Genomic DNA, 18,896 nt, shown 5'->3' on the forward strand with positions numbered 1-18,896 from the left:
GCACTTAGCTACATTCTTTCTTCTTTTGCATAGAGTTGAATATATGTGCTTTATATGAGAAGAAAAAGAATTTGACTTGCAGTTTTGCAGGAAGATGTCCTAAGTGGAAAAAGATGTTTTCTGCATGTGCAGATAGTTGATTACTTTTTGGTGGTGGTCTTGCCCACCCCCCTTCACATTTTGAAATTCTTATAGATGTGATCTCTGATTAGTCATGATGGTTTTTTACCTTATGATTGCTTGTTATCTTTGATTTTTCTCATAATAGGTGACTACTGCATAATAAGTTTTTATAGATCCCTTTTGTTTTTGAAAAGATTTATTATTTGAAAGTAGCATCTTGCAATATCCTTACCAAAAGCATATCTTGACTTAATTAAGATGAGTTGGAAACTAATTCAATGAAATCAGACCATTTCTGCGCAGAGACCATAGTTCAGAAATAGCTCAGAATGTCAAGTTTTTGTCTTTCCTTTTTGATGGAGTCTTCTAACTGTAGAACAAGGATTGTGGTTTTTAAATATCTGTAAAATCGAAAGTCGATGAATGCTTATCACATGGTTGAATATAAATTCAATATTTTAAATTTTTTTAAGTTTATTTTTAGTGAGATACGTTGGTCCTTAAAACTGTAGGGTTAGCTATTACAAGGAGAATGAATCTAATGAGAGCTAGTTAATTTGTTCACTAGTTCCTACATAAAGGGATATTAGGTCACCTTGGAAGCCGTAGCACAGGCTGCTGGAGGGCCAGGGCCAGAAATTCATTTGGGAAATCAAGTTACTTACAAGTTGCTGATGCCTCTAGCATAAATGTTGAAGTGCTACATAATACATTTTTAACTGTCTCTGTCACTAACTGTGCTCTGTTTCTTACCATTTGAAGATGATAATCCTCTAATCTGGCTGGAGAGGTGTTAGACCATTATTGCCTCAAGTCTTTTCTTCATTGTTTTGCTGTAGCTCACTACCCCTCTGCTGAGAAGGCTGAAGCAAATGTTTGCTTGTGCCACAGAGGCAAGTTGACAGCTGAAGATCCTAGCTTAAGCAGTTAGAAAGGCGGAATAACCTAACACAACCTGTTGTGAACCAGAGCAACTGAGACAGATACTCATCCCATTTGACTCCCTATACTGTAAGCAGCAACCCCCAGCAGAGAGGCAATGGCGCCAGATGAACTGCAGCAACATTTGGAGTCTCCAGTGCAGGACTTGCCAGACAGTCTGAATCTTGGGGCTTCTTAGCTTTAGGAATGGGATTATTTTGAAAAGACCGTAATGCTTCCAAGGAAAGCAATGTGGAAATTTTCTAAGTTAACCCTTCAGCTTCTGATCTGTGGCCTTTGTGAAAGTGTTCTTTGGTCTTTGAGAGTGGTATCTGTGACATAGATCCTTGGGTTCTGTTTTTTGTAGAAAATTTTGCAGCTCCTTCCAGAAAGGATTCATCAGAGATGGCAATTTCATAGTATTGGTAAGCTGATTTTCTTTTTTCCTTTTTTTCCTATTTTTTCTTTTTTAATTTTATTTTTTTATTAGTAGCTACTAGGAGTTTGTGCTACTCATTTCCCTAACCTTTAAGTGGCATAACAGGGATTATGGTCTTGAAACTCTTTGTAGTTTTTCTTTTTCCTAATTTCTTCTCTACTAGTAATAAATTTCAACATTGGGGTGAGGTCCGTATTTGTAAATGGGGAGTGCTGATATTATGAACATTAATGACGTGAGAATCATTTACTTTTAATGTACACATCTGAAAAAGTCATTGGGGGAAGATGTTATGGGTTATGAGGAAGCTATGAAAGGTGATCTTTTTTCCTTCTGGCATTGAGAGAGTTGCCTGAGGATATCAAGTTCACCAAGATTATATTGGAGATTGCCAAGGACTTGTTTAAAAGTTGTTATCAAGTCTGACCGAGAACTCTGACATTTTACTTAATAAAAGAATAAACAAATATACCTTTTTTTTTCCCCGTTTTTTAGGATTGATTTTAAAGAAGCTTCTTCATACTGGAAATTCATTAAAGGTATTGGGAAGAGTTGCATACTACTTTTTTCTAAAATACTTAAAAATACAAATAAGAACATAAGGGTGTGGGGTTTTTTTATGGTAAAAGTACAGGAATGAGAACAAGATCATGATTTGTGTGTTATGAAAGAATGACTTCCTGTCATCAGCTTTACCTGGGTAGAGCTACTTGCAATGGTAATAGGTTTACATAGAATAGCCAAGTTGATAATGTGTGCAAATGGTTTGAAGGATTTTGCATTAAAGCAGAAGTAAGCCTTTACCATTCCTTGTTAGGAGCAAGGAAATTGGGTTTGGGATTCCGGCTGTGGTTTTAGGACTGCCTTGGAAGCGGAAGATTATCTGTGCCAAAGAGACCTGTCAGTGGGTAGTGTGATAACAGTTGACCATGGGACAAAAGCCACAGGTTGTTTTTGTACTGCAGCAAACACCCATGCCACTCCTCTGTAAACCACCTGAAGGCTTTGCTGGTGCTGAAATTCGCCTGCGTGAGAGCCAGGAGGGGACTACTCTAGGTTTCCATGGCCTTTCTTGAAGAAGGAATGGAAGAGGGTGGAACAGATCTTTCTGCTGCAAAAAACTCACTCTGTTATAATTCATGCATACATTTAGAAATTTTATGATGGTCTTTGTATTTTCTGAAAAATTCACGGGATGTCTTGCAATGCTGCAGTCAGGCAAGTGACTAGATGCATCTTGGTTTTCTTCCTCGTCCCTCAGAGAAAACCCTATGACAGAGATTCCGTGAGGCAAACAGCAGGGAAAGTGCTGGGGTTGTCCTTGCATTTCAGCAGGAGCAGCAGATGCACTAGCCTGGCTCTGCTGATTGCTGGTGGTCATGCTGTCTGTCTATTCTCATCTTTTCTACCACTCCCCTACTCCTCCTTCCTCCAGGACAAATGGAAATGCTTTTGTATGTTCTGGGACAAGTTAACTTGCTCAGTTTGGTTTTGTCTGGTTTTTTTCCTTTAAGATACGGCGAGAGGGTGTGCGTCTCTTTCTTTTGTGGCTGCAAGCACTTCAAAATAACTGTAGTAAAGAACAATTATGGATGTTTTCTTGCTTGATTCCTGGATTTTCATCACCACAGTCTGAGTATGGCCCCCGAACACTAGATAATCTCATTAACCCTCCACTTAACGTTCAAGAAAGTAAGTAATTTGGTAATATTGCTCAATTCTCCACATAATTCACCTCTCAGCCCAGAACAGGCAAGTTGAAGTAACAAAGAACTATGTATGTATGTATGTATCCAGGGAGATTATGGAGCTGGTAATGTGTTTCTTGGCAGTTTATCAGGTGATCTTCCAATAGTAACTTTGTCTTTTTCTGTTGTTTTTTGGGTTGGATTGGGTTTTGGTTTGTTTTGTGGGATTTTTTTTTGTCTGTTTGCTTTTGGGATTTTTTTGTGGTTGGTTGGTTTGTTTTTATTTGGTTTGGTTTGTTTTTAGTATGGCTATAGTAGCTTAACACAGAGGGTGAAAATAAACTGACAAATTTTATGTAGTTCTTCTTAAGAACTACAAGCAGGTGCTGCATCTACTGCAAACTTAAAACAGGCAGATTCTGCTTGCGTTTAACACTTGCACTGGCTTTGGCCATACTGTAGGGAGCAAGCTACACAAAGCAGTTTGTGGTGTGACCGTCAACAGAATGAGTAGTTGTTAAGGCAATGCATAAAGCCAAATGGTTGATCTTCTTGCTCTGTCTGTGTATGACCAAGCAATTAAAGCTGTGATATTAATGTGGCTCAGAATCTTGGACCTGTAGATTGCAAAACCTGGGGTCAGAAAGGTCAGCATCAGTGGAAGGGATTAAGCATTCTGAGATAAGCTTTTTATACTTTATAGATACTGGTTTTTTAAATGTGAAGATCATTATCTTGACTCTTGATTAGCATGAGGATGATTTTCCTCTTAAGATGATTCTTATGACAGTTTTTCATTTGACTGTTCACTCTAGCAGTCAGCATCAGATACTGGTTACTTTGGGGAGCCTTTTGGCTCCTAACTCAAACTATTCCAGTTAGTAGAATTTTAAACTCATTTATTAACGAATTTCAATTGAATGGGGTCATAAATGCAAGCTGTGCATTCACGTAAATGTGAATAAGCAGCTAACCACTTTGCCCTCTGAACAGTGCTGTTGCCTTTTTTCCACCTTCACCCAGTGTTTTAGAGCTGACACAAACATTGCTTGTAGAAGCAAGTGGTGTCTCCTTGACAAATTCCATGGCAGGATAGCTCTGCTGATAAGTTTGCTACATATTTTAAGCCCTGTTTTGGAGTTACCTTATGTTGTATCTCTACAGCAGGAAAGGAGGAACAAATATAAAGGGGTTGTATGACGAATACACTATGTGAAATGCGAACATATAACTAGAAAAAGAGAAAAATAAACTGAAGTAGCATCACTGTAGAGGCAAAGGAAGGATAGAGCTAGTAAAACTTAACACAAATGTAACCTGTCAACTGCTAGATGAAGAAAATTTTGAGAGATGTAAATAAAGATTTGGCATTTGTGCAACACAAATGTTACGCTGTTGCTTGCATAAATTCCAAAATAAATTGATTACGCCGTTTTGAAAAATTGCATCTTGGCAGGTAGATTCCCAAGGTACATAGGGAGCACTTAGTTATTATCTGCTGTGTTTTTATGTATGTAAGAAATTAGTTCTGTGGTGGTTTATTAGCTAAAATTTCCTAATTTTCATTAATCTTTGGGTGGATTGTTTTGCCCATAACTGTCTCTGCTTACTTCATTACATTTCTACTTTCATAACTTGGTAGATATTTATGCATTAGAAAAAATGGTCTAAATGTTAGATGTACTTCCTTTTTCTTTTTTTTTTTAAATAGCTCAAGTGACTATAGAAGAAATCACTCCACTTGTTCCTCCACAATCAGGAGATAAAGGACAAGAAGATTTAACAAGCTATTTCCTAGAAGCACTTTTGAAATACATAGTAATTCAGGTATGTTCTATGGTTTTCAAGCAAACAAGTACCAAGCAACTAACACCTGTTTGTCCATTACAAAAGACATTTACTAGTAGCACTGCAAATGTATATAAACATTTTTTAAACATTCTTCCCCCTTGCCTCTTGCTCAAGTGTCCTTCATAAAACGCAAATTTTCCTAGAAAATCTTCACTTGTCTTCACTGTGAAGATTCATAAGTCTTCTACCACAGAGTAGCATATCAAATTGCAACACAGAGGGGAAAAAAAAAAGATAAGACTTGGCAGTCACTGCCAGCAATGCTGATTCCAGCTCCCTTATGATTTTCACGTCCCCTTCCCTGCCCTGGTTCCTTCAATAAGTGGAGGGATCAACTGGGCTTGCTCTTACCATGTGGTTTTTGTGGTGGTTAGGGGCTTTGCTTTTCAAACTAAGGGGAAACTTCTGACTGAAAGCATTGATTGCTTTTAATGAGTCCTAGACTTTTGCTGGCTTTTTTTCCCAGGTTTATACTTGGGCTAGCTGACAAAACCAACAGAAATAGGATGTCAGACTCAGTGGTTTGTAAGACTGGGGCTGCTAGTGTCTATGCTTAAGGCCGTATTTTTCCTCCAGCTATCTTTCTGGAATTTGTGCTGTTTCAGTAGATTAACCGTACAGCCTCTCCATTCTTTAATGGAAACACTCTGAGCTACTGAAAAGCCCTTGGTGTTTAGAGTGTGAGGGTGTGACACAGAGATTATGGCTTTCTAGCAAAAGCTGGTGTGTGGTAGTGTTTTTTTCGTTTTGGTTTGGTGGGGTTTTTTTGGTGTTTTTGTTTGTTTGTTTGTTTTCTGATCAACAGATTGTGGAGCTGAACTGTGCACAGAAAATGAAGACTTGAATGAGTATCTAGTCCACGGTGTGCAACTCAGGCACACACTGTGTCTTCCCTTTTGTATTTTGACGCTTACATGATCTCAGTCCATCATTGAAATGCCTAGGATGGGGCATGGCAAGAGCTCCTATCAAAAACTGTGGCCTAGCTGTTATATTTTATGTAATTGATTTGCTGGCCAGTTCACACATGCTGCTTCTGAGCCTGCTCTGATGTCATACGCCCAGCAAACTGCATGACATTCTGTAGGTGTTCCAGAGTCCTGCCTTCTGGTCAGACTTGTCCAGCAGAACCCACTTGGGTATCTGTCCATAAGTTCTTCACACTTTTGCAGGTTGTGCTCAAGGAGTTGGACAGTGCACAAATATAGCCAGTGTTAAACTGAAACATTTCCTGGTTTCCCTTTATCTATATTACTCTGCGAACTTGCAGTGCTAGAATAATTTGCAACTTCATTTTGTTGCTTGCAGCATCTCCCAGTTTGAATAGAGGTCATCATACTTTGTAGGGTGAGCTTAAGGACGACTGTTCAGTTTGAATAAAAATACCCCTTACATTCTTGAAGACAACTGCCCTCTCTCTAATAAATTGGTAATATTATTTTTAAGTTTAGATAAGTCATTGAGACAGTTGTTGTAAAACTTGTTCACTATGTGAGTGCTACAGTCTTTTGCTGAAGTCTCTTTAGAGGCACTAATAATTTCAAGCTGAATAGTTACTTCTTTGACATTAAGTTCTGCTAAAGGACCTTGTGTCACTAATTTCTACATATTAGTCACCCATTCTATTGAATTACATCGAGGGGGTATATATATGTGTGTGTGTGTATATATATATATATATGTATGTGTATTCCATTCTAAAGGTCCATTGCCCTGAAAATAGATCATAATAGAACTGTGGACTTTAAGTAAGGAGTAAAGGAAGCGGGGGGCGGGGGGGGGGGGGCAGGGAGAAAAAAAAAAACAGGGGAGGGAAGTGAAAAAAGGGTGGGGGAAAAAAAGGAAAAAGCAAAGCTTCTTATTTTATTTATGGTAGACTCGATAGATAACCCAGCCCTCCAGGCAGGTGGATATTCTAGGACAAAGATGGAAACTGCATGTTGGATTTATTATTAAGGAGAATTTATCATGCTTTTCAGTAGGAAATATTTCTTTAAGAGAAGGGCTTAGCACTCATGATCCATGAAAGTAGATTTGTTAATTCAACTTTAAAGTTGTATGTTCTGCTACTTGTGGTTGACAGATCTGTTTGTTACATACTACCAACCACAGAAATGAATCCAAGTACCTATTATAATGACTATATGGACACTTGTTAGTTGAAATGTGTTAAATTGTCAAACAAATGTTCGGAGTACCATGGGTAATTGTCCTTTTCTTATAAAACATTTTGAAATATAAAACCAGTTTATCAAAAACAGTCAGTTTGGGTTTACACCCTGACTTGGCAAGATGACCATAAAAGCAGATGTATTTCTTACTGGTTTCAGTATTTGATGTGTTCAGGTTCATTTTGAAGCAATGTTTTGGAAGAGAAAGTCTTTGTTTCGTTGACGTTTCCTAGCTAGTTTCTGTTCCATCTTTCTAAAAGTCTTTATTAAAATGCATATGATTTTGTTCCAAAGAAATAACTTATAAAGAAGACATTTCATCAGTCATCTTTTTATTCTGCTTCTAGATGTTTACTTTATCCATTTTTTTTTTAAGGTTAAGAGTTTAGAATGGAAGAACAAGGAAAACCAGGAAAAGGGATTTTCATTTTTATTCTCAAATTTTAAGAAATACTACTTACCTTCTATTTTCCCAAACATCTGTAAGGAGACCAGTTTGTATAACCCTATACTTGGTAAGTGTTAACACAGCTGATAAAATCATTACATTGTCTCTAATAGAGACTACAGCAAAGCAGTGTTTTGCTAGTCATGTTGCCCATAAAGAACATTCTCCAAAAGTATTTCTTATGAAAGAACATGTTATGGTTCCTGTTCATGGTTTTCACTTCTCTGTGGAGGTACCTGACCCTTTCATTAGAGTCAATCTTGCTATATTAACCTGATTCAGGTAAATTAAATGTTCTTACAAAACAGTTCTTTAATGTGACCTCGGTTGTTGGTTTAAGTTGTGCTCTGAAGAGGAACTACTGCTGCTGAGACAAAAGGTGTTAGTGTGCTGATCTTTGGGGATGTTGGCTTTATCTGTACAGGATCATAGTGTTTGGATCATACGGTGCTTGCTTGTAGTTCAGACAGGACAAAGTTATGTTTTTGTGTAAACTATTTTATCAAGAGCTTGCAGTAGGGAGAGGAAGCTAAGGTTTAACACAATCTTTAAAGCTGGGGGTACGGAATTTTGGGTGTCTGCTAAGCAAACCTAACTAGAGTTTTGCTCAGAGGTTTTTAGCCCATTCTAAACTAGAATGTTGTCTGCATGTCTTGATTTTTTGCTAGCTCAGGTTTGCATGCACCCACACATGTTGGTTGTAAGCTAACAGAGTTGAAGACTCTTGTTTGCAAAGCAATACCATGTACACAGGCTTTAAGCTGCTGTTTAATTACTTGAATAGTACGGACGCCTCACTGCTCCTCTCACCTGTTGATGCAGCATCTCACAAGGATTAGTAGTGATCTCCAGACACAATTTCATATTGTAAAATCAAGCTGTCGGGGAAGTTTGTTGAGAAAGCCTTAGTTTTTGTCAGTCCATGAACATGTATTTGGATTGTGGCTTTCTTCAGAGATGGATGTTTCAAAACTCTGTTCTGAGGAAAACAGACAGTTGGCCTTCTTGTCTAGGGGAGAAGAAATAGTGTAAATCCAGCTATAAGCAACAGTAGAACAAGAGATATGTAAGATACTGAAGAGGTTCTGTGATAGAAGAGCTACAAGAGGGATTGTAAGCGATGCTGAGAAAGCAAACCTACTGCTGCTTGACATCCTGGAACAATCAACATGGAAATGATATTTTCTCTTTCTATGAAGATCTTGACTGAGCCTTCCACAGAAGTGTTACCGTAGTCCTCTCTTTTTCTGTGAGCCATAAACAAGAAACTTCCAAGGCTTTAGTAAAGAAGAGGACAGTGGGGAACAACAAGAAGAAATGGGCACAGATATCCAAAACTGTCAGTGCCTGAAACTGTGCAAAGTCAGCAACAATGAAAGGGATTTTGGGAAGAATACAGTAATGAATGCAACAGAAACTCTGGTAAGTAGAATAGTCTTTTCTCTTTTAAGACATTCTTCTCTGGCATGCATCTTCCCACCCTGTTTGAAAATAATCCTATGCCTGTTCTGAACAAAGCTGACAGCATTTAGGCAGAAAACAAGGCAAACTTGGGCACTGAGCCTGCTACTAAAAACAGTTCTTGGGCTACTGGTGTAATGTTTAGTTTAGGAGAAGTCATGAGGTATACATCAAAATAGTAGTTTTAGTAAGCAAGCATTGATACAGGGCTTTGCTGGAGATAGTATAATGGATTGAGATTTCCTTTCCCCCCCTCCTTTTTTTTTTCCCCTCCTCCTTTTTTTTTTCCCCCCCTCCTTTTTTTTTTCCCCCCTCCTTTTTTTTTCCCCCTCCTTTTTTTTCCCTTGAGGCAGATCTTTCAGATAAATATATTGGTTACAGTAACAAGCACAAGCATTCCAGTTAGAAGAATCTGGTATTGTGCCTCCTCCAAATTCTGGCTTCTGTATTACAGGCTTAGAAAAGACCATGAAATTGGTTTTGTTTTGTTTTGAATGTCTTTTAACAACTGTTTAGATTCTGTAAGGTAGTCTTTAGAAATTGTTTAGTAAGAACTACAGATATGACAGTAGGATTCCAGGGGCATTGTTTCTTCCTTCATAGTAATGTGCCTTTCTGTGCCATTTCCAAGCCATTTAGATGAGCTCCTTCATATACAGGGAAACAATAAAATAAGCATGGTCAAAGCTAGAAGTGTCCACCATTACAACTGTGGTTTTGCTGGCGCTTTCAATTTCTACCCTTTGTACGTTTTCCACCACCTACAGCTTCCTGCCCTTTTGGGCACCAGCTCACATCAAGTTCCCAGAGGGAGAAGGGCAAGGGTTGGGGAAAGCCCAAAACAAAATAGGAAGGAAAAATGGATAGTTGGGGGAAGGGAGTATTTCCTCTTGTGCTATTTGGATCAATCTAATAAGCTTCTGTTTTGGTTTGGTTTTACATCAGTGTCCTCATCTGGAGCCTTGACACCTACTTCCAAGATGGACAGAAATGTGAAAATACAAGAATCGATTGAAGGAGGATACGTTTGAGAAGCAGCTACAGCACGTAATACAATTGAGAGGGAATAGAGAGGATGTTCTGAGAGGATATCTTGAAACTACAGGAGACAGTGTGCTTTGAAGACGTGTTTACTGCATGTCTGCTGCATGCCTTATCCTTTTGAAAATACTGCCAGTATTGCAGCCTTCATGCCCTACTGAATGCTAGTAGATGACAGAGAGAACTGATTTTTGCATCTTTAAACACTGCATTACCAGGCATTTGCTTCTTTTTTTTCACTGATTGTGGTGTTATACGTGCCTTGATTTAAGATATTTTAATTTTCTTACTAACCTGCTGGTTTCCACAGAATGAAAACAATGTACTGATTTTTATTTGTAGCAAATAAACTCTTTGTAAGCTTTTTAAAAAGTACTCTGTGCATTTGTTACTTAGATGGATAGTATGCAAGAGTCATGTAGTTTTTTCCTCTAAAAATAATGCTTCTATTAAAAATAGTGGATGTAACTTTAAAGTCTATTCTGGAAACACTCCTCAGTTTAGCAGCATCGTGATGAGTTTATCACTACTTTTGTATGTGGCTGTTGAAATGACACTGAGATATGCCAGCTTAGATATCCTTGGTGCTGGTGGGGGATGTTGTATTGTGTATTTGTAACGTTAACAAGGAAAGCTTTACAGTGGGTGGGCGGGTAGGCTGTATTCACTTCAAATGCCTAAAAGTATACATGGCTGTCATAAGTTAATTGCATAGATAGTAGGTAATTATTTCTTCACTGCTATCCAGACTTGTTCCTCCTGGACTATGATACCATGAGCTGTCAGAAGTTATGCTGGATCCCTTAAAACAACTCTTGACCTTGCATTAGGATGATATAGTTGGGGAACAACTTTATACTCTTCAGCGTGACTACTTTGTATCTACTTTGACTCCCGCTATTAGTATCTTTAAACTTCCTTCTGGCCTGTAAAACCATGGAATGTATCTCTTACTCATGTACTGCAAGCTATAGAAGAGTTGAGGCAGTGCTGAAATACCAGCTCTGTCAGATCTATCACTCTCCATATCTGGATAGAACCATCGTTTTCCATGCCTCCTCCTTTTTGTGTGGTGTGTCTGGGTGGGTTGGTTGGTTTGTTTGTGGTTTTTGTTGGTGTTTGGTTTGGTTTGTTTTTTGTTGTTCTGTGTGCGTGTGGTGTCACCAGATGAAAATCATGATACCAAACCACCAGCAGCGGGGTGTGTTCTTGACAGCACATGTCATAATCAGGCCTCAGACAAATTTTAATCGTTATATCGGAGCAGATTTCATACTTCCCCCTTCTAGAACTAGGAATAGAGTTGGGACACCACTCCCAGAGAAAGGTCATTCACACCTGATAGTTTTGTAGCTGTTTCAAGTTGATGATTGGTATTGCAGAGCTGTTCTGCACCTTGTCTTGCATTGTGAAACTCAGAAATGACACTTTGCAGTGTTGAGTTGACTGATAACACAGCTGGAGTTGAACTGGGCTGTTGATGTTTGTCCCTGCAGAAATGTGCGTTATGCACAATTTTAAAACTGTTCATCCATGTCCTTCCCCCACCTCCTTAATCTTTGTAACGCTTTTACTGCATGTGTCAGTTCTGTCCACAAAGAATTTTTTTAAAAAGCAGATTCTTTTTTTAAAAGATGCTTTTTTAAAAAGCAGATTCAGGAATACACATGACACTGTCAGCATCTTTGTCACTAGCACAGTAGAGAACCAGAAAAGCTCAACAGTTCTGAACCATCATGCAGAACATGGGATGGAGAAAACGGAATTGTAGGTTAGAGACCCCAAATAACCACACTGCTACCAGCTGGCATGCTGCTGGGCATCATTCATTACATTCCCTACAAGCAGCCACAGAACCTGTTGCCACAGGGTCATCTTTTGGCAAAGTCATAGGTTGGTGTATGTGTCCTTGCTCTGGCAGCAAAGTCCAGCAAAATTAGCAAGTGGAGATGTGACATTAGATGAAGCTGTGAAACCTGCAGGAGCAGGATTTCAGAGCAGGATTTCTCTTGGTTCCATTCATCTTTCACCTGTTGCAGCTGCTGTTAGAATAGTTTGGAATTAAAGCTCTCCCATGGTAACCATGATTAGATGTTGAGATCTATATCAGTAAAGAACTGATGGCCTTTACTGCTTGTTATATTGCTTTATTGTGGATTACTGCAGACCAGCACAGAGATCTTTCTAGGGATGTGTTAGGAAATGTGATCTCTTGCATCTGAACTGCATCTGCATTTCCCAGTAGATTTGGTAGTCCTAAAATGTTGTAAAATGGTATGAGTTACATAAATTGTTGCTTTGTAACTTAAACAACTATAAACACTTCTTAAAAATTAAGAAATTTGACAATATCTTAATTCTGTAGGAAAACAGTTTTCTTGTATAGGCCATGTTCTGGTCTAGTTAACAGTTATTTTGCTACTTAGAACTCCTTTGTAGTTTTCAATTAAAATGTGAAGCAGTGAGTTTGCTGAAGTTTAAATATAAATAGTGAGTATACCACATAGCTTAAAGCTGAAAACAAGGAAAAGAAATGTGTTTACTTGTTTAGAAAAGCAAGCAAGGATGGAAGGCTACAGAAATCACTTTCAGGTATAAAATGAAAGGTTTTGCATAGCAGAAACAAGTTGCTGTGTGTTGGACCAACAATTTTGTCTTCCTCTAGGAGAAAACTGCAGTCTTTTGATGTCTTATAGTCTTGTCTTGAAATCTTCTCTTATCACATTCATTTTGGCACATGTTGGGATGAGTTGTGCAACAGTGAATATGAAAAACCAGCACCACTGAAAGTTGGTGTGTATTAGTTATGGGTTTAGGATTTCTTTCTTCTGTAGAGCTTTCTCTCTGCACATGTTTTTAAGATGTTGTGTTCCCTTACAGATATACCACAAATGAGACCAAAGCCACACTACGTAATGGTTAAGAAAGATGCTGAAACCAATGAGGCAATATATTGCACAAAGGAACCTTTTATTAAGGCTCGTGTTATTGTAATTCGATGGTTGGTGTCTTTCTGGCTTGAGCCAAAACCTCATACAGGACCTCATATTCCTGGGATGGAAGGTGAAAATGTGCCAAAGAATATTCAGGTAAAACCAAATCTACAAAAAAGTGTTTGTTTTCATGACCTTGTTTTAATTATGTCAGCAGTGTGCGCTCTTATGATAATTGTAACTAGTGGAGAATTTAAAAAAGGGATTTCTAAACATTTTTTCTGGTTATGAATTCACTTTAGAATGACTTGCTATGCTTCTCTCTTTTTTTTTTTTTTAATTCTGCTATTGTGGTTTTTACCAAATAGACATAAGAAGCCTTGAAACGCAGTGAATCCTAGTTTTTTGTTTGTTTGTTTTTAATTTTCTGAGTTTTTTGTACTGTTTATAATTATACTGTTGTATGACTTAAATTGTACTGTTCAATTGTCATACTATAAATGAGCTATGGAATATTCTTTGATTTTTTTTTTTTTTTTTTTTTTCCAGAGAGCAGCTGCTAGCATGGCTTCAAGGGAGGACAGCAAAAATGACAGTTCCGATAAGCAGGACAGAAATGCAGAGCCAGAACAATCTCATTCTAACACAAGTACTCTAACAGAGAGAGAACCAAGTTCTTCCAGCCTCTGCAGTATTGATGAAGAACATTTAACCGATATTGAAATTGTCCGGAAAGTCTTTTCTTCAAAAAGAAACAATGTTAATTTTCTAACTGAGATTTTTCGACAGGTAAAGAACCTTCTTTAGAATGCAAGAATCTTGATTATTATAGTGTAAATTATCATGGTTTTCTTCCAAGACTATTTGTTAAGCAGAACATTATAAAAATGCAGAATTTTTTTTGTCACCTCGCCCTTAAGGCTTAAGAATTGAAAAGTTAAAATTCTAAAATGTTTTCTGTGTAGAATATCCCCAGTTCCTGATTTTTCTAATTTTATTTCTTTAATAACTAGTTCGACAGCGTTTTACTTGGTCTTTACAGTTTCCCATAGAAAGGAATGTTTGATCTTTTCATACATAAACCTCATAGGTATTAGAGCTCACAACCGAGCATATTAAAATAAGCCTCCTGTGGGAGTCTGCAGCTTTAAAGAGCTGTTTTAGGAGCAGTCAAATGTCCTTACCTTGATAGCATTTATCAGAAGAGGAGGACCGATGGCTATAAAAGGTAACAGCTTCTGCTTCTGACTTAACTGCAACCAGAAATGTTAGCTAAACACATTCAAAATAGTGTTTCTCAACTGGAAGCTATTAAAGAAATTTAAACTGAGAACATATGCTAGAATATGGAGTCTGTATTTATAATATGAAGGTACGTAACTTTGAGTTCAATGTGAGAGAACAGAACAAGATCGACTTTCTATATGCCTCATGCTATAGATCAAAAGATGGAGACATCTTTCTGAATAATAGTATACTTAAGTTTCAGTTGAAATGCATGATACTAATTGCTTTAAACAGCAGGAAACTAAACATTTTAAAACTTTGGTATATCTGGATGAAACGAATATTTTTGAATGAGGCAAATAAATGTCAGAAGCTTATCCACATCCGATGTGTTGAAGATCTGGGACTTGTTACTGAGGGAGGTAACTGAGTTATCTGAATTCAGCTGCTGCTCAAGGGTTTTAAAAGTTCGAGACATTGAATTTAGAGTCTAAATTATTGATGGTCTATTTAGAAACTGTCGTGTCCCCGCCCCACCCAATGAAAGAGACAGCAAAGGCAATTTTCTTTGTTGTTTTTGCAAGACATTCTGTGAGTTATGTAGATAATTTGGATTTCATGTGTGGTTATCAGGTCTCATTTAAGTAATTGTTTAGGCAGATGTTTTCAGTGTGAGTTCCTTTCTAATATGCCAGATGTTTGTAATGTTTCTAAAACATTAGGGCTAAGTTATTCCAGCCAGGAAGAGTTTTCAGTTGTACTGAACGGTGGGAAGATTGTCTGTGGAAAAAAAGTTTTATGGGTTTTAGACTCTGGGATACAAAAAAAAGTATATCGGCTTGCAGAAAACTATTAGACTTGAAGAGTGATAGTGTGTGACTTGTTAGTTGAATTCTGTTATACACAGCAAAATTATTTTTAGTGGGATACTGCTATGAGATGCATATTTCCAGAGAGAGAACATACAGCGTGTGTCAAGTGGGCCCTCCTGAAAGACACGGGCAATGAGTTTTCAACATTCACACCATGGACTCTATAGAACTATGTGTTAGTGTAGTTTATCTGTTCTTTTTTATAATACAATTAGGGTGTCATAGTCTTTGCTAAATGTATTTATAGTTAGTTAAAACCTGACTAATGTTAAAAGTTTCTAATCTGCGTCTAGTTGTCACCAGCACAGCAGATACAGAAAACCTCCTGAAGAGGGCACTGATCAGCCATCACACTAGCTCAAATGCACGAGTTTTTGAAACAATAATTCTGATGTATTTTCAGGGGGTAATTTGTTTTAAGGGTACTGTTTTGTACAGTCTCATTTAGCTAAAGATAAGATACATGGCTGCCAGTACTGTGTGTCACTTGAATTTTTCATAGTCATTTAGAACTGATTTAACTTCACTCTTCCAAATCCTCTGAATGGAAGATGTTGTAATATAAACTTCTGCTCATTCGTTTTGCATACTTTTGATGAGTGTTTGAGTCTTAATTTCAGCAGGCTAGATGCTGAGTAGATACACCTGCATGGGTTCTCATATCTCCATCCTTGACAGTGAAGTTTTCGAAGTATTTTCTTGACAAGTTTTCTTGTTAAAACATTTTTGTCATGTTTACAGATGAAGAAAGTGTGCGAACATGTAAGTTTAGGAGTAATTTATTTGTTAAGATCATACAGTGGCTCTATTTTTTTTCTGCTTATCCCTTAGAACCTGAACGTCATAGAGCCCAATGTGATTTCAAGTGTTCTTGTTTGTTCATTTGTTTTCTACTCGCAGGCATTTCTGTTACCGATATGCGAAGCAGCTGCCATGAGGAAAGTGGTAAAGGTGTATCAGGAGTGGATTCAGCAAGAAGACAAGCCTTTATTTATGAAAGAACCTGAAGAAATAATGCAGTGCACAACAGTAGATTGTGATGAAAATGGTGACCACAGTTCATCAGAGAAAGCAAAAGACAGAGAAGAGGTAAAATATTGTTGGTTAATATTTGTGCATCTTTTTTATATGCTAGTAGGCAAACAAGTGGACTCCTTGACAGATTATGTGTGGTTTGATTTGATGTCAGAGCATCTGTTGGGGAAAATCAGTGGTGATTAAACAGTGCCTGAATAGGCTGCCAATTTGATCTGTTACCTGTAGATTTTTCACGTGGTTAATTCAATTTAAAATTTCATATAGTTTTATGAACTACTCTCAAGATGTGGATTATACAGTATGCCAATCTTCAGCTGTGTAAAAATTATATACAAATAAAAGGATAAGGAAAAAGAATAGTTATTTCATCCAGATACTTTAAAATAATTGCTACAAACTTCTTAAGATATAGTTGTATCTTTAAGATGCATCTTAAACATCTGTTTACCATTGTTTTTTATTTAGTATCTATAATATCCTTTTTCCTTTAATATAAAACAAAAGTACCTGTCTACATATCTGTGGGATTTTAAGAAAAAATATTTTTCAGGAAAGAGAGATGAACTCCAGTCATGTTAGAAATTCAAACTGGGGAAGAAATGGCTGTTATGAAGACAGTTTGCATAAAATGTCTGAAATTGATACTGAAGAGCAAAATGTACGAGCTGGAGTGCAGTCAGTATTGCAGGTAGGATATATGATTTTCGTCCTAATAATAAATCTCTTGTTATCACTACATAAAGAGTGGAATGTAATGCAATACTTCTGCAAGGGAATCCCATGCTCCTTCCAAGCATCTCTGAATTTTAAAAATTATTTTAGATTTTAGAAGTATGATGAATAATAGTGTTAGAATAATGGCAGTGGTTCACTATATCTTTATTGACCTTAAGTAGGACAATGTATACACAAGTGTTGGATAACACAGTAAAAAAATGTTTTAATTTTGCATCAGGTCATGCATTCTGCTCTGCATCATATCACAGAAAAAATAATTCTTTGAGTGTCGCATCTTTGAATTATTCTAATTAAGTGTGTAATGAGAGTGCTTAGAAGGTTTTTTCTTCTAAACTATTAGTCACCAAACACAAAAAATCCAAACCTGCGGTTTTCCTAATGTGAATAATTAGATATACAGGGCTATCTTCTCATCTTTATCTGAACTACAGATTGGATGAGTACAGAAGTGTGTGAAAAATTGGATCAGACACCACAACTCTCTACTTCAGGGATATCCTTAAGGAATTGGGGAGTTGCAGAAGTTCCCTAACAGAAGTTTTAGAAATGCTTCTAGGAAATTTGGCAGGGTAGAAATTGTGTAATTTCAAATGTTCAGCAAAATGCTTCGCTGAAGTTGAGGAGTGCTGCAAACAGAGTGGGCAAATGGCGCCTGGCATGGCGGTTGGCACAGGGAGGGCACCTCTTTGAAGGAGGGACATTCCACTGGCTGAGTGGGAGACTCGAAGCACACACAACCCAGCAACCGGGCACTGTTCTGTGACCATCTGCAGAGGTCAAGGGCACTCATCCTACCTGCCCCTCCAGGCAGAATGGTGGTCACTCTTCTGAGAGCAAAGGCCGCAGCTCTGGCTGAGGGGTCAGCACCATCTACCGCAGCAGTGGCCCCAATGCCTCTGCACAGATGGAGCTGCTGAAGGGAGAGGCTGAAGTGCAGACCTCAGACCACAGGCGGTGTCTGGACCTTTCTCCTGGGGCAGGGACAGGAAGCAGACCTGCCTGCAAAAGGTGTGCCAAGGTGGAGGACCTCCTGCAGCAGGTGGCTGAGCTGCAGGAGGCAGTGAGGAGGCTCCGTAACATCAGGGAAGCTGAGAAGCAGTTAGATAGCTGGTTCCAAACACAATTGGCAGTGGACCCACAGCCCATGGCCAAACAGCTAAAAACTTCCCCACCAGCACACACAGAAGGGAGGGGGGCCAATAATGCAGAAGAATGAAAGCTTGCAACGGCAAGGACCAGCAGAAGGAAGAGACTTTCCCTGAAGCTTGAGGTGCCCTTGCAGAACTGCTTCACTGCTCTGCAGACTGAAGAACAAAGACTTGGTCACATGAGGAGAGACGCTGGAGCTGAGTAAGGCAGCCCGATCTGCTCCCCGTATAACAACCACCTCATCTAAGAGAAAATGACAGGCAATAGTAGTAAGGGACTCTCTTCTGAGAGGTACGAGGTGCCCATTTGGTGACCTGACACACTCTCTGGAGAGCTGTGCTGCTTTAAACTAGTTGCCAGAGGAGAGGAAACTCAGTCCATCCCTCTTCTACCAGTTTGACACCAAGAGCCTGGAGAAGGTTCACGAGTCAGCAGGAAAGCACCCGAAGAGCAGCACAAAGGAATTCCAGCCACTCCAGCCAGTAAATCAGCTTCATCGGGGGCCCAACTGAAATGCCTCTATGCAAACACATACATAGCATGGGGAATAAACAAGAGGAGACAGAGACACACACCTGCCTGCAGGGCTCTGATCTTACTGGCGTCATGGAGACGTGGTGGGATGGCTCCTGTGACTGGAGTGTTGGAATGGACGGGTATGGGCTCTTTAGGAAGGACGGGCAGGGGAGACAAGGAGGGGGGTCTGCCCTCTGTGTCAGTGACCAGCTGGAGTGCATGGAGCTCTGCTTGGGGATGGAGAAGGAGCTGATTGAGAGCTTATGGATCAGGATTAAAG

At 38.6% G+C, this 18,896-nt stretch overlaps 1 protein-coding gene across 10 annotated transcripts in view; it reads left to right on the forward strand.

Annotated features, from left to right (window-relative positions):
- The window catches only part of RALGAPA1 (Ral GTPase activating protein catalytic subunit alpha 1), a 139,632-nt gene that overhangs the window by 12,997 nt on the left and 107,739 nt on the right, over positions 1–18,896 (forward strand). For all 10 annotated transcript variants that reach the window (XM_065636637.1, XM_065636639.1, XM_065636640.1 and 7 more), the window contains exons 4-12: positions 1,412–1,469; positions 1,979–2,022; positions 2,998–3,175; positions 4,883–4,998; positions 7,570–7,708; positions 13,024–13,232; positions 13,626–13,865; positions 16,076–16,264; positions 16,764–16,901. In XM_065636637.1, the coding sequence (XP_065492709.1) occupies positions 1,412–1,469; positions 1,979–2,022; positions 2,998–3,175; positions 4,883–4,998; positions 7,570–7,708; positions 13,024–13,232; positions 13,626–13,865; positions 16,076–16,264; positions 16,764–16,901 (1,311 nt within the window). The remainder of the gene's footprint in view (positions 1–1,411; positions 1,470–1,978; positions 2,023–2,997; positions 3,176–4,882; positions 4,999–7,569; positions 7,709–13,023; positions 13,233–13,625; positions 13,866–16,075; positions 16,265–16,763; positions 16,902–18,896) is intronic.

The sequence above is a fragment of the Caloenas nicobarica genome, chromosome 5 (assembly GCF_036013445.1).
Source record: "Caloenas nicobarica isolate bCalNic1 chromosome 5, bCalNic1.hap1, whole genome shotgun sequence".
NCBI lineage: Eukaryota > Metazoa > Chordata > Aves > Columbiformes > Columbidae > Caloenas > Caloenas nicobarica.